The 16,289-nt window shown below is 35.1% G+C and overlaps 1 protein-coding gene across 1 annotated transcript in view; it reads left to right on the top strand.

Moving 5' to 3' along the window:
* The window catches only part of WDR49 (WD repeat domain 49), a 138,285-nt gene that overhangs the window by 62,659 nt on the left and 59,337 nt on the right, over window positions 1-16,289 (top strand). Inside the window, exons 7-8 of the mRNA XM_031961115.1 lie at window positions 7,955-8,119; window positions 10,698-10,813. Of these exons, the coding sequence (XP_031816975.1) occupies window positions 7,955-8,119; window positions 10,698-10,813 (281 nt within the window). The remainder of the gene's footprint in view (window positions 1-7,954; window positions 8,120-10,697; window positions 10,814-16,289) is intronic.

The following is a 16,289-nucleotide window of genomic DNA, read 5'->3' as shown; positions in this document are numbered from 1 at the left end:
AATCTACATACATAGGAGTGTGGAAAAGATTGCTAAAACCTCAGTAGTACTCCTATGGACAAACTTGAACATGGTAGGTTTGGGGCTGGAGGTGTGTGATCATATTGATGGAGGGATTAGAGAAATTGATAGGTAGCACAGTTCAAATCACATACTAGCTGTGATCCTTGGCAAGTCACTTAACTTATGTTTGCCTCAGTTTCCTCATCTGTAAAGTGAAAAAGATTCTACCTCCCAGGGTTTCTGTGAAGACCTAATAAAACAATAATTATAGAGCACTTAGCACAGTGCCTTACATATATAGTAGATGGTATATAAATGTTAGCAATCAGTGAAAAGATGACTTGAGCATAACATGCTGTCTTCAAATATTTGAAAAGCAGGACCTAGAAATAGAGTTTAGTCTTATTCTCCTTGCCTCAAAGAGCAGAATTAAAGTCAGCTGGTATTAGTTTCAGAGAAGAGCAAGTAAAGACCAAGAGAGCTTATTACAAGTAGAGTGAGCTTTTCCACACTTGGAAATCATGTGGTGGCTGGATGACCCTTGTCAAGAGTCATAGATTTAGTGATAGAAGGGATATTAAAGACCATTCAGTCCCATTTCCTTATTGTAGAGACGAGGAAATGAAGTCCTGAAGATCCTTGCACAAGCTCATGTAGATAGCAAAAAGCAAAAGTGGGATTTGAATCCAGTTCCTTCAGATATGTTTCTCTTACTAATGGACCACACTGCCTCTGTTACTGAAGGAATGCTTTTCCAGTGGGGAATGAGCTGCCTTTTTGAAAGGGTCCTTTCTAACCCTAAGATTCTAATTCTATAATGCATTTATTTTATTATAGTTGTTTATATAGGGTAGATAACAAGTTCAGTGTTTCTGCTTCATAACTTCATAACTGAATCAGAGGGTTCAACTTCATCAGCTTTTGACAATTTGGAAGAAATTTCTAATTTACATGATACGTTTATAGCTGTAAATTGTTATAGGAATAGGGATTGCTATTAGAAATGGGATTTTCATGAGCAGATTTACAAACCAACTAGGTTTGTGACTCGAATGATCTCAATCACTTGTCTCTTCGTACATTCTGGAAATTACTATTCCATTCACCTCACTCTTACTGTGAGACATAACTTTAAACTGTTTTTCTGAAATGGCTGTAGAGGAAATATTGTGTTTCAAATGATGGTGTCTGAAATAACCCAGAAGCCCACATGATACTGGTGATGGTAATTAAGAATGATGAGCTGAGCAATTTGTGGTTGATGACTTCTACTAATGCTATTTCTGTCTTCTCTTCTTCACTCAGGGAACACTTAGAAAATCAACCTGGGATTATTAGAATGCTAATAAAAATAACAATCATTTATATTTTCCCGTGCCTTAAAGCTAATAAATTCCTTAATAATAATAATAGCTAGCATTTATACAGTACTTTAATGTTTTTGAAGAAATTTCCACTAGCAATCTCATTTGATCTTTACAACAACCTTATGAAGGAGGCACTTTTACAATTTCCATTTTACAGATGAGGAAACTAAGGCTGAAAAAAGTTACATGACTTGCTCAGCTAATAAATAACTGAGGTAGGATTCAAACTCATATTTTCCTTACTCCAAGTCTGTGTATGATGACATATCTTTCAACAATTTCAACGAATTTAAATGCTCTTTCAACAATTAGTGATGTAGATAACTAAAATATTATTATGCCTATTTTGTGGGTGAAGGAACAAAGGGTCTTTGAGATTAAGTGACTTGCTAAAGATCACATAGATGGAATGTTCTATCAAGTGTATCTGATTTTAAGACAAATGTCTACTTAATTTTCAATCATTTGCAGGATGTATTTGCTCATATGATAAAAGGTAAAGCAAAATGGATGTCTAATTAAAGACAAACAGTCATTAAGCAATTCTTACATGACAGGCACTGTCTCAGGTTCTGGTCATTCGAAGACACACACAAAAAGAAAGTATCTTGCCCTAAAGAGCATACAATCTAGTCAAGGGGAAAACATATATCCATAAATGATTTACAAAGTTTATACAAAACAAATGCAAAGTAATTTTGTGAGAAAGGTGTTAGCCTTTAGATCCATCAAAGAAGGCTTCATGTAGAAGATGATTCTTGCATTAATTTTTAAATAAAATTAGGGATTCTGAGAGAGAGAAGGAAGGAGGTGGGGGGCTGTTTGCAGCTTTCAGGATAGCCAATTAAAAGGGCTTAAAGTCAGGAAATGATGTACCATTTATGAAGAAGAGGAAGGCTGGTCTGATTACACCAAAGTATGTATGCAAGTGAGTAATATATAATAATGTTGCTAAGATTTGTTGGAGCCAGGTAGTGAATGCAGGACTTCTAATAATCTCACCATTTGGTCTCCTTGACCAGAGGCAGAATGACATGGTGATTAGTAGCTTTAGTCCTGGAAGACATGTATTAAAATCCTGCCAGTTCTGATGTTTACTTTATATCTCCAAGTGTCAGTTTTCTCATCTAGAATAGGAGGATTTTAACTTTGATAAAATAAGAATTTCCTACATATCTGCTATGTAACATACATTGTGTGATCTCAAGCTGGTCAACTTTTCAGTGCCCCAGGCTACTCAGAGTTCATATAGGAGGAAAAATTTGTTGATCTGTATAAGTTGACAAGTTTCTTCCCTGCACCGATGACATCACAGTATAAATAAAGTAAAGCACATCAGTAACTATTAAAGAATTTCTATTGTCCAAAACATGATATAGAGCTGGACTTGGGGCTCTTAATCTGGGGTATGTAAACTAAATTTTATACACACACACATACACACATATAAAATATATATATATATATATATATATATATATATATATATATAGAGAGAGAGAGAGAGAGAGAGAGAGAGAGAGAGAAAGAAAGAAAGAAAGAAAGAAAGAGAGAATCTGTTAATTGCATTTTGGTATATTGGCTTTCATTTGTACTTCAGTATATTATTTTGCCCATTTATAAATATTACCCTGAGAAGGAAGTTTATAGGATTCATCAGACTACCCAAGAAGCTGGTCCATTACATAGAAAAGGTCAAGAATCCTTAACCTGGATGAATTATATTCAGAACTCACCACCAGGCTTCTACTTTGGACACCTTCTCCAAATGGATAAGGAATTAGATTTAGAATTAGAAAGGAGGATGTAAATTGACTGGTTTGTCTTCTGGGAAATTGCAAAGCTCCTTTTATCTTGCTAAACTATTCCAGATACAAAGGTCCATCTTTTAAATACCCATCTCCTAGAGTTGCTGTATATTTGTGTCATTAACAGTACAATCTCAAAAGAATGAAAAATAAGTAGCGTGCAGAAGGCAATTGAGTGATATATGGTATGTTTGGACAGACTGAAGAAGAACCAAAATGAAATATAAGGATACCAGCTAACATTTATGTATTGTTTTATATGTAGTACACAATTTCAATTAATGCTAACAGTAGCCCTATGGGAAGGGAAGGAATTAAGCATTTATATAGCATCTGCTATATACCAGGTACTGTGTTAAGTACCTTTACAAATATTATTTCATTTGATCCTCACAAGAACTCTAGAAGGAAAATGCTATTATTATTCCCATTTTATGGTTGAGGACATTGACAATTTGCTCATTGTTATAGAGGTGAATATCTGAGGCTGGGTTTGAACTCAGATTTATTCCTATTCTGAACCCAGTGCTTTATCCACTGCACCACTTAGTTGCTTATGAGATAATAATTGTTATCCTCCTTTGGCAAGTGGGAAAAGTAAGTCAGATTATGTGACTTGCCCAGGGTCACAAAGCTAATAATTGTCTGAAGCAGTAATTGAGGTCAGGTCTTTTTGCCTCCAACCCAGTGCCCTATCCACTGGATCAAATAGCTGGTTAGGATCTCATCAAAGAAATGTATAATTGAAAAAAAAAACATTAGCTTAGGGATTGTAGGCCTTAGTGGTAATTGTTTAACAAACTTCTCTCTGAAAAAAAATATATTCATGAAATACTTTTGCATTTATTCCACATTATTAATCTTTTCTATCTCTTTCTTAAGTCTAATCCAATGTTAACAAATGTTTTATTAAAACAAAACAATACATTAAAACCTTATTTTTAGTGTTTACTGATTATCAACATTCAAATGCTCACCTTGGAAACTGAACAATTGACTTCCATGAAACAATTAGAGCAGGTTCCACCTCACCCTTGAGTGGACATATAGTGAGAATGGGTGAGTGGGAGGGTAATAGGTTAATAGCTGAAGCGCTCTGCTTATATTATCAGGAGAAATCAATGAAAGTTGATTCATTTTGTCACATTCATATAGATGAGAGTCATTTTGTGATGGGCAGACACATGGGGGTGGTAATCTGTCTATATCATTGGAAACAACCACCACATTGATGAGATCTTCAATTTATTTGAATATTTTCATAGCTACTAAACCTAGTTATTGTGAAGTTTGAATACAATTAGGCAGGTAAAAATTGTATGAACTTTAAAATTTTCATAAATTCCCAATATCATTATTATTAAGTATTCTTAGAATAATTGAGGCAACATATTTATCTTCTAGTTATTGACTGAAACCATTGAATGTGTGAGTAAGGAATGTAAGAAATGAAGTTTCACAGAGGACTATGAAGTGGGAAGTGATGACAAGTCAGGAGCTGCCTTGCATGCTCAGATGTCTATTTTGCGGGAAAAAAGAAAAGGTTAGAGGGGGCAACTGTGACTTTGGAGTTGAGGAGATGTTGTTAGCCCTTTGTACATGAAGGACATCTCTTTGTGACTTGGTCTCACTTTATTTGGCTCAGTTCATGTTCCACTTGTGAACTCCTGACTCTTCAGGACCCTGGATAGTGACACCCGGGATCCAGCCTTCTGAAGATTAAGATCAAGACTGTCATTCACCGGCACAGGATGCTATCTTCTCACAGCTTTCTCTATTTAAAAAAAAAAAAAAAAAAAAAAAGCTGTTCATAATTCCCAAACAATTCTATGATACGAATACCAATATAATCTCAAGTGTATCTCTTGCATTTGAATCCCAGCTCTATTGCTTGTTATCTGTGTGACCTAACCCTCTATACATTACCTCAGTTTCCTCATCGGTAAAATGAGAGGCTTAGACAATCTCATTTCTAATATCCATGCCAACTCTAAATCTTTGTTCTAATGATTTAGTCTCTTAAATCTGAACTTTTTGGTTGCTGGCTTTCTCTGATATCCATATTTACACTTATTTTGAGACTTGTAAAAGGTTTTATGTAAGAGAGCTCATCTAACCTTTACCAAAACCCTATGAGGAAACTAAGGCTCACAAAAATTAACAACCCAGTTACACAGTGAGCTTCTAAGCTGGGATATGATCCCAGATTTTCCTGACTACACTTCTCTATCCACCATTCCATACTGTCTTTCATCAGATATTCCTCTGAAAATCTGCACTGGGGATATTTTACAAGTGGTAATGGAGAATGTGACTGCATATGGAAAAATGAAAAATCATGAGAAATGAGTTCAAATATTGACTCTGCCTATATGATCTTAGATGAGCCACTTAACATTTGTGAGCCTAAGTTCTCTCATAGGTAAAATTTGGGACAAGAGGATCTCTAAGTTGTACCAATTTTAGACCTACAATATTGGCTACAAGGGTTAGAAATTTGAGTTGTTGATTGATCATTTCAGAGGACGAGGGATGAAAAAGACAGTGATTAACTGTAATCTAAAAATGAAAGATTCCGCCTTTGCTTATATATTGAAAGAAAGTCTGATAATTGCACATCACAATAATCCCATTTGAGAAACATTCTTATGGATGATTATAATGATAATGTGAAATTTTATTTCAGTACAGAGTTTCCATTCCAGGAATTTCTCACATGGATAAAAATCATGGGCTAAAGTAAGAATAAATACAAATTATTTAGTGGATAACAATAATAATGATGGTTATAATAATAACATATACTTAGTAGCACCTTGCGCCAGACACCAGACTTTATAGTTGTTTCCACATTTGGTAATTATATCAGTGGTTATAGAATGTTTTATAGAAATGTTGACCTTGATAGTGATTCCCATTAAATTTTCTCTTATTAGAGGTAGCTAGGTGGTACAGTGGATAGAGTACTAGGTCAGGAAGACCAAAGTTCAAATCTGGCCAGATCAGACACTTACCAACTGATTGACGCAAGGCAAGTCACTTACCCTCTTTTTGTCTCAGTTTCCTTATTTGTAAAATGGACATAATAATACCTCTTAGGGTTATTAGGAGATGATATTTGTAAGGTAGCCTAGGTAGCTGGGTAGCACGATAGATAGAGGTCAGGAAGACTCATTTTCCTGAGTTTAAATCTAGCCTCAGATACTTATTAGCTGTGTAACCCTGGGAAAATCAAACAACTTTATTTTCCTCAGTTTTCTCTCCTGTAAAATGCTGCAGATGCTACAGCCACTCTAATATCTCTCCCAAGAAAAACCCAAATAAGATCACAAAGAGTTGGTCACAATTAAAGTGACGGAACACATAGTTTGATATCTAGAAAGTGCTACATTAATGCCAGCTATTATTATCTAACCAGTGCCAACCTTGCTGTCTGAGGCCCCCGTTTGTTAATTTTCTCTCTTCCCATTTGTCTCCTAGTACACTGAGCTGGGCATCTTGATTTCCTATTTGTGGGTCCTACATAGATTTATATCTAACCTTCCTACACTTTTTGTTTTTTATTGACCCATCCATAATCATGTTTTAGTCAAAAAAATATATTACCTGGAGAGAATAGGAGGTAGCAGGTATTTTAGGGCCTTGTCAGCATTTAAGGCAGTAACTATGACATTTGGTGGGAATGGGCCTCTTCTCATGATGGATTGGATAGTTTCATTTGCTGAAGACTAAACTGAAGGTGACAGATACTTAGCAGACTGGCTCAGTTTCTTCCCTCATTTTAGAGTGAGTCATACCAGAGTTCCATTATCCAATAGATCAACTTTGTGATCCAAATGGGGAAGATTTATCTGATGAGATATATTCAATAACCTGCTATTCTAGAGTGTCCTCTAGTTGCCAGGATGAAGGGTACATAGGGAAACTTCTTTTCTTTTCTGATAAGGAGTTTTCTGAAGTTTAGGACTTTTATCTTCTTCCTAAAATGCTGCCTCCTCACAGGATCATAGATTTAGAAATGAGACCTTATAGATATTTCATTCCAATGCTTCATGTTTTACAGAAGAATAAATCAAGGCAGAAAAATTAAAATTCCAAATCAAAACAGGTAGTAAGCAGTAATCATGTACTTTACTGTCTATGTTAACCATTTTGTGCCCTGAATTTGTGATTTCTTTGGCACAGGAAATTTGTGGTTTAGAAAACTCCTCTGCCAATGATTCACCTTATAGTCTTAGACAGATAGGTGGTTTAGTGGATGGAAAATAAAGTGCTAGACTTGGAGGCTTCAGTTCAAATACTGCTTCTGACATTTATTAGAAATATGAACCTGGGCAAGACATTCAATCTCTGGTTACCTCTGTCCTCAACTGTAAAATGGGGCTAACAAAAGCACCTCCATAGGTTGTTCTGAAGACTAAATGCAATTATATATTTTACATATATTACCTATAATTTAAAAACTTTAAAAAATACTATAAAAATTCAAATATTATTTCATTATTTGAGAGCTGCTTGGGCACCACAAGATCATGTAACTTATTCAGGGTCAACTTCAACTCAGGTCTTCTGAACTCCAAAGTAGTTGTCTGTGAGCTATGTCATGCTGCCCCTCATTTAGAGTATTATCCATTAAAAAAATCCTTTTTACCTCAAACTCGAATTTCCTTGTGGGATGTTGACACCAAAAATACATGGCATCTGCTTATCTGTTCTGGTGAATATATGCAATTGCTGGTACATATTGAATTCCTTCCCAATTTCATTTCATTGCAGGTTATAAGTTCTGATACAGAATCTACTGTCTCCTTCTGGATGATAGACACCGGGCAGAAAATCAAACAGTTTACGGGTTGTCATGGTAATGCAGAAATCAGCACCATGGCCTTAGATCCAAGTGAGAAGAGGCTTTTAACTGGGAGCCCAGATGGTACAATAAAGGTGTGAACAAACTCTGGGATGCTGTTTGCCAGCTTTTTTCTCTATAGAAGCTGGGCCAAAAGATTCTGTTTGGGGGAAACTGCATTCATATAGGCATGTTTGTGTGTGTGTGTGTGTGTGTGTGTGTGTGTGTGTGTGTGTGTGTGAATGCTTGTGTTTTGGTCTTGCAAGAAGAGAGATAAGACCAGATGACATAAATTTATTAACAAAAAGCTTCAGTAACAAAGCTGTCAGGAAAATAAGTCTTGAGTGGATAAACCATGCTAAGCCATTCTTGAATGAAAGGATGATAAATGCAGCTAAATGGTTAAGTTCACAAGAGTTGCCCAGTAACCAGAACTGCATTTACCTAACAACCCATTTAATGGAGCCAGAGATGTCTGCTCCTTGAAAATACTGACCAGCTTGTATTTCTGTCTAAAACATGTGACTAATTCTGAAATGTCAATGACTTTTCCCTGGACCCTTGTTTTGTAAATTTTTTTCTAGTCTTATTTTATTTATTTTTATTATCACAGTAAACTGGATCTCAAGATGGGTCACACTTTCCATATTGCTATAGGATATGATTTGCATAAGCTAATATTAATTATGCAATTATTAATTTATTTGGGACCATGATACCAGTTGCTGTTTACTACTATAATATACATATGAACTTTGGGATTTTTTTTTTGGGGGGGGGGTCATGATTTTATCAGAGTAGGAAATACTTGAACTGGAAATTTTGTCTATCAATTCAAGTTTGGCAACTTATCAGTAAACTTATAGTTGTAAAGAGTTACCTCAGCCCCTGAGAAAATAAATAGTCTGCCCTAGGTCAAACATTTAGTAGATAGAAGAATTGGGATTTGAACCCACATGCTCTGCTGCCAAATTTGACACGTTTTCTTTCCCTATTGGATATTGTTCTCTATTTTATCTATTTATCTATATTATCTATCTATTTTATCCCTATTGGATATTGTTCTCTACCCCAAACTCTGCAATCCAACAAAGCTGACCTTCTCTCTTCTTTGCACAGTGTACTCTGTCTCCCATCTCTGTACCTTTGCACTGTCTATTTATTCTGTCTGGGATATTCTCTCTCCTCACTTTTGCTCATAGCCTCTCTCTTCCTTTAAGACACAACTCAAGCACAATAATTTAGGTGAAGCTTCTCTTTAACCTTCCACCAGCTAGTTCCCTTCCTTAAATTATGTTTAGCTACCTTGTATATATTTAGTATATATTTTAGTTATTTAGTATATTCATATATAATATGAATATAATCATATAAATATTAATTTATATTTGTATTAGTGCTTTGTACATTTATATATGAGTTAGTTGTCTTTCCCCATTAGAATATAAGCTTCCTGTATTGTTTCAATTCATTACATTTGTATCCATAGCTTCTAACTTGATACCAGAAATAGCTTGTTAAACACTGGTAGACTGATTCATTCTCTTCCTTCTCAGAAAAACACCTTTTTTTCTTGTAAGAAAGAATAAGAGGCAAGAAAATTCAGTAAAAGTGATATCATTATATCAGCCAAATCAAACAGTAGCTAAGTATATTGCCTCCACATGTGCAAAGAAGGGAGGGAGGTATTTTTCTTACCTTTTCTTGTAGGCTTAGCATAATTTTTCCCCTTTCAGTTTCAATTGATTTGTTGCTATATTTCCCATTATTTATTATATTTAATGTGTGTATTACTTTCATATATATATTATGTCATTTCATCACATACATGTCATTTCACCACATATATGTGTATATATACATATACATATATATATGGTAAAATGACATAATTTTTCTTTAATAGCCAGCTGGGATCAATGTTTATTTGAATGCTTATCAGAAAAGAATATTTTTTACTCTTCTCCCACTGAAAACATGAAAGCCAGTTTCTGAGTAAGTCCCAGTACTTATCACAGTGCCTGACACACAATAGGTACTTAATAATAATATTTAGAGGACATCATTTTGTTCATTAAAAATAAATAGCCCATAATTAGAAGCAACAATATGATTAGAATAGCCTCATTTTAAAGAAAGCAATTTTATATAAATCTCACATAAATTCATATAAATCTCACGTTTTTCTAGTCTTAATAGTCAAAATTTCTTAAGGCATGATGCACTTATTTGCCATAATTCGTAAACCATTCCTAAGCAGAAGAGTATCAAGTAGGCATGTACATCCCTACTGAACTTTCTGATAATTTGATTTTTTAAAAATAGACCAATCAAAAACATTAATGTTCCATCATCTATTTTCCATATTCCTAGTCAAACTGACTTTGAGAAATAAAATATCTCTTTATTAATATTTAATTATCTTAAATTCATTGGTAGATTGCCTTTGAAACAACTCATTTTAAAATGCTTCACTAATAATTACCATAGAGTAGACATCCATAAATATTTTAAACGGAAGTATATTCTCTTTAATTAATGTATATTTGAACTAATTTTAAACTCTGTTCCTAGAAGAAAACCCAATGCATTCTTCACTGTTGTTGCTAAGAGAAATATTTAAGAGTATAATTTCTTTGCCTTTTCTGAAGGTAAATTTTTTTCTCCTTAAAGATTTGGGATTTCAATGGACATTGTCATCAAACTTTGAATGTGGGTCAAGATCGAGCTGTGGATATTTCTCAGATCCTAGTCCTAAAGAAGACTATCCTAGTGGTAGGCTGGGAGAGGTATGTTCTTGGTTATCTTGTAACAAAAGATTGGAAAGAAGGTAAAGAAACTGTTTTTATGTTGGATTTCCAAATTTAAAAACAGAAGGGAACATGGAAATGTTGACTCCCTCTGGGTCATTCATTTACTAGTGACCTAAATGAGGAGAATTCTCAGTAGGAGTTGACTGCTTATCAACTGAGTGACAGATCAGAGAATCATAGGATGTAGAAGGACCTGGAGAAGCCATCTGGTGCTTATTTCTGGCTTGGGTGATTTGCTTCCTAAGAACATTAATGTTTGAAGCAAAAGTTTTGCACCTTCTAAAAAATTCTCCAAAGGAGGTCCTATTTTTCCTGCTTTAGTAACACCTTCCAGAATGTCACAATTTTTAATCAAAAAGCTTTTAAGACTTCTCTTCAATTCCTCCAGTTATAATTTGAGCCTTTTTTTTAAAAGACAAAAAGCAGATAGCCAACTAGAAATGTATGTTGGAATATTTTAAAGTTTGTTATATGGAAGTGGCCCTGATAAAGCACTTATTGCTTTCATGGAAACATTCCCCAACTTTCATCTGGAAAGAAACTATATTTTGTTCTTTTCTCATGAGAACTGCAGCAGATCCAGGTATTCTAAGGCATCATTCAGATGAGGAAAATTAAAGGGGCCTGAATTTTGAAAATACTGTGTCCCATAAATTTGGCAGTACAGAAAATACTGTTCTAATAGATAATTAGCCAGCAGTTATTCACTATCGAATTATCATTTTAATTGCTTATGGGGAGTATGGGATAAAATTTCTTTTTTTCTCTCTCTTCATCAGATTCTGTCCTCAGACAACTAACTGTGCTATATGAGTGGTTTTTATTAATTATAGAAAAGACCTTTAATCCAAGCACTAATGCATATAGACACATTAGCAGATGGAGCATATGGCCTATCATTTTTTTCCCATAGAAATTTTGTTTGGTAGGAGACCAAACTGTTCTACATAATACTATGACACAGTTCTTCAATATATGCTTCACAAAGGCAAGTTGCTTCCTGTCCATGGGAGCAATCATTATGACTCATAGTTAATTCAGCAATTTGCATTCTATTCATCTCTGTGCTAGGCACAGATACTTACCAGGGTGAAGTCTGTGGGCTAGGCAATGTGTCTTAATCACAGAGCCTAGAAGATTGAGGGTCACATTCTGCCTCTGACCTATTTTCTTTGGGTGATCATGACAAAGTAAAGTATAACCTCTCAGTGATCTAGGCAACTCTCTAAAGCTGTAAGTTTTAAATCATGATATACATCAATGGAGGGAGTTCCTATGTGAATTCCTTATAGCCCCCTCCCAAACATATATATTATGTCATTTCACCATATATATATATATTTATGGCAAAAATGACATAATTTTTCTTTAATAGCCAGCTGGGACCAATGTTTATTTGGATGCTTACCAGAAAAGGATTTTTTTACTCTTCTCCCACTGAAAACATGAAAGCCAGTTTCTGAATAAGTCCCAGTACTTATCACAGTGCCTGACACACAATAGATACTTAATAATAATATTTAGAGGACATCATTTTGTTCATTAAAATAAATAGTCCACAATTAGAAGCAATAATATGATTAAAATAGCCTCATTTTAAAGAAAGCAATTTTAAAAATTGGAAGCTTAGAGCCATATAGGGTCACTGAGTCCAATAATATCTCGAAAGAAATCTAGGGGCAGCTGTAGAGTGCAGTAGATAGAACACTAGGTCTGGAAACTAGCTATATGACTCTGGGCAAGTCACTTAATTTTAATTGCCTTGGGGGGAGGGAGAAATCTAAAGATCAGTAGTCTGACTTTCTCACCTGTCATTTGGATGCTTAGCTGTCCTATGTCCATGTATCTATCTTCTGTATCCTACTGCCATTCCTTTGCACATGCTGTTCCCTGTCCTGGGAATGCCATCCCTCCTGATTTCTGCATCTTGGAAATCTCCCTTTAAAACTCAGGCTATGACACCTACTAAATGAGGCTTTTTCAGAACATCTCCAGTCCATACCTTCCACATTATTTTCTTTGAATATATTTTGTATCTGCTTGCCTGTACATATTTCTTGAGAAAATGTAAGCTCCTTGAAGGCACAGCTATTTGCTTTAACATTTTATCCCCAGAGCCCAGAAGAACAACTGCTAAATACTAAGTAATTAGTAAATAATTGATTAAATTGATTAAATGATTAAATTCATTTGAACTGAACCAAAAAAGACTTTGGAAGGGAGCTTTGAGAATGTTGGAAAAAGAATGGAAGAATTTCTCTCTCTAATCATCCTCTAAAGCAGTCTTGGGAGTTCGGGGTGGTAACATGCTTTTTTGGCTGAAACAAATGAAAACCCTTAAACATCTATTTGAGTGGAAGCTAGAGCTGACAAATCTGTCACTATTGGTGACCTATTAGTCATAATTGGAAAAAGCAACACAACCCGTCATGAAAGTTTATACTTTTCAAATATAATGGAAGGATCAATAAATTGTCCATTATGATGTTTATTCACATTTCCACAAATTTGTGAACTATATTTCCTGAGAAAGATGGATTGAAATGGAATACATTTTATACTATCTGAGCCTGGATCTCTTTTACTGGAAGAATTTAGAAGAGGGGCTAAAAATGTTTTCATCAACTGTTTGGAAAAGGGGAAGCAGGATTGTCAATATTTTTTATGAATTACAAAAGTCCTGGTGTGGCATAAACAACTCGGATCACTCTCCTGTAAAAGCTTAGGGATTTGAGAAAAATAACCTGAAGACTTCCAATTAAGCTTCAACAACCTCTTCCCAAACCCAAGGGAAACCTTTGCCTTTATTACTATTAGTCCATGAACTTCTGTCAACACGTACAAGTGAGTTTAATCTTTCTGTCTGTTGGTCACTAAGGACTCACTAACTAACTGCTAGCAGTTAGTAGGGATCATTTGATTAGGTTGTCTGGGTAATTCTGTCAAAGCTATAGAACCAGTTGGCATTCCCGTGTAGACATAGACTAAAAATATTGATTGTCCTGGACTTAAAATTTCCTGATTATAAAGCACATATACTTTGGTGAAGGTTGAAGGCCATGATAACTGGCTCCCCAAGAGCATTGATGTCTGTAACAAGAGGCACTGACGTGATGGTACTTTGAGCAATTTTAAAAGGACCTCTTGTTATTGCGAAGGAAATATGCTGAGTGCAGGAAGCACAATCTGGCATCTAGGGTATAGTCAGTACAAAACTAGGATTACAGCTCTGGAACTGGAAGGGACATTGGGGCCAATTAGTCCAACTCCTTCATTACAGGTGTGGACTGGGAGCTCAGAGAGGTTATGGCTTGCCCAGGCTTATATAACTATTGAATTTCTTAGGAGCTATTTAACCAAGTTCTTTCTAAACAGCACTCCTAAAACACATTCTGACTGGATCTAAATACATAAAGACAAATGGATTGATGAAACATCAGCCAGCAGAATTAATCAACCTAGCCAATGCATCTATATCAACTATACCACTCTAAATCAGGCTCCCGTTCCCTTTTGGACTATTGCAGTAACATCTTAATTGGACTCCCTTCCTCAGGTCTCTCTCATTCTAATCCATCCTCCACAGAGCTGCCAACATGATTTTCTTAGCACAGGTATGACAGATTAGTTCTTTCAGTGAATTCCACTGGATGCCTATTGTTGCTGTTGTTCTGTTATTTTCAGTGGCTCTTTGTGACCCTATCTGATGTTTTCTCGGCAGAGATTCTAGAGTGATTTGCTCACTTTTCACATCAGGAAACCAAGACCTACAGGATGAAGTGACTTGTCCAGAGTCACATAGCTAGCAAGTATCTGAGGTTGGATTTGAACTCAGGTTCTCTTGACTCCAGGCTGGGCTACTATCTATAGAACCACTTAGCTGCCCCTCCCTAATACTGATAGGACAAAATATAAAATCTACAGGTTTGTGTTAAAAATTGTTCACAACTAAATCCTAACTTTCCTTTTCAACTTCCCTTTACTCACACTATGGTCCAACTTAACTGCCCTTCTTGTCACGTTTCATACATGCCATTTCATCTTCCCCTAGCTTTTTCCACTGGCCATCTCTCATTACTACAAGCTTTTCTCCCTCACTTCTATGTCTTAGAATCCCCAAGTTCCTTCAAACCTCAGACCAAGGGTCATCATCTACATCACGTTTTTGAGACCCCTCTTTCAGAATAATGTCTTTAAATATACAAATAAAATACATAGGTTTGGAAAGGAAACAAATTATATTGAAATATAATTATAAAAATATAAAAAACAGCAACAACAAACCAGAGTTTACAGACTCCAGATGAAGAACTTCTGAATCTATGTGAATCTTAGAGAGAATCTACATGAAAGTTTTCCTGATTCTTCTAGTTGCTTCTAACCACATTAGATCATCTGTTTTGTATCTTTACACACAACATCTGTTGTGTCTTTCCTTACCAGACCCTAAGTTCCATGAGACTCTTTCACTTTTGTCTTATATCCCCAGGGCCTACCAAGTGTCTGAGAGCTTAATGAATACTTGTGGACTAATTGATATGCACTTTCTTGAATATCTTGATCTAATCTTCTTGGTCAAATCATGGCATTTTACTTAAAGTTTCCTAGCGTTCATTTTCTTAGCCATACAATTTGAAAAATACCTATTTCCTCCAAGTTATAAAAAGATGAAATGAAATAATATATATAAAACACTTAGCAAACCTTGAAATGCTCCATACTGTATATATATGAATCATTATTATTTGTCTGTATAAATGGCCTAAATCTCTATGTCTCCTTTGTCTTTATTTCCCTCCTGGGGTCCTTTTCTAGTCATGTAGATTTAATCCCATCCCTGTGGCAGTTTTAAAATTCATAGGTAAAACACTAAAGATATATAAGGATATACATAAATAAAATACTAAAAAAAGGCAAAAGAGCCTGAGACCTTTATGCAATATGTAACCAAAACCAAATAATCACTCGTGATATAGCAGCTGACAGGGCTCCTTGCTCACAGTAGGTGCTCAAATTTTATTGAGCACCTACTGTGAGCAAGCAGATTAAATTTGGAAGTCAATTTTTGAAAGTAACTTGAGTGTAAGGATTTCATGGGGTCTTAGGTAGAAAAGCTAACCATCATAAACTATAAGATTTTTTTGCAGTCATCTAATAATGGAACCAAAATTCACCCTATCTCAAATGGCTTCACTTTTTAGTTACAATATGGATCCACTAATATTTTTCATTGCTATTGCTAATTTTAGAATATTTGCAGAAGGGAACATAAAGAAGCAAGATTCATAGATAATCCAATTCCCAAACCTAATTTTAGTTATTAGCTTCATTGTAATCCAATGTAATGCAGAATAATCTGAAAGAATATGATAGTCATCTATTAAATAGTGCCTACAATATACAAAATGCCGAGGGAGTACAAATTAAACAGCAATGATGATGATAACAAAAG

This window comes from Sarcophilus harrisii, chromosome 3, assembly GCF_902635505.1.
Source record: "Sarcophilus harrisii chromosome 3, mSarHar1.11, whole genome shotgun sequence".
NCBI classification, from domain to species: domain Eukaryota; kingdom Metazoa; phylum Chordata; class Mammalia; order Dasyuromorphia; family Dasyuridae; genus Sarcophilus; species Sarcophilus harrisii.
The sequence above is the reverse complement of the archived record's forward strand: the minus strand, read 5'-3'. Positions and strand labels throughout refer to the sequence as shown.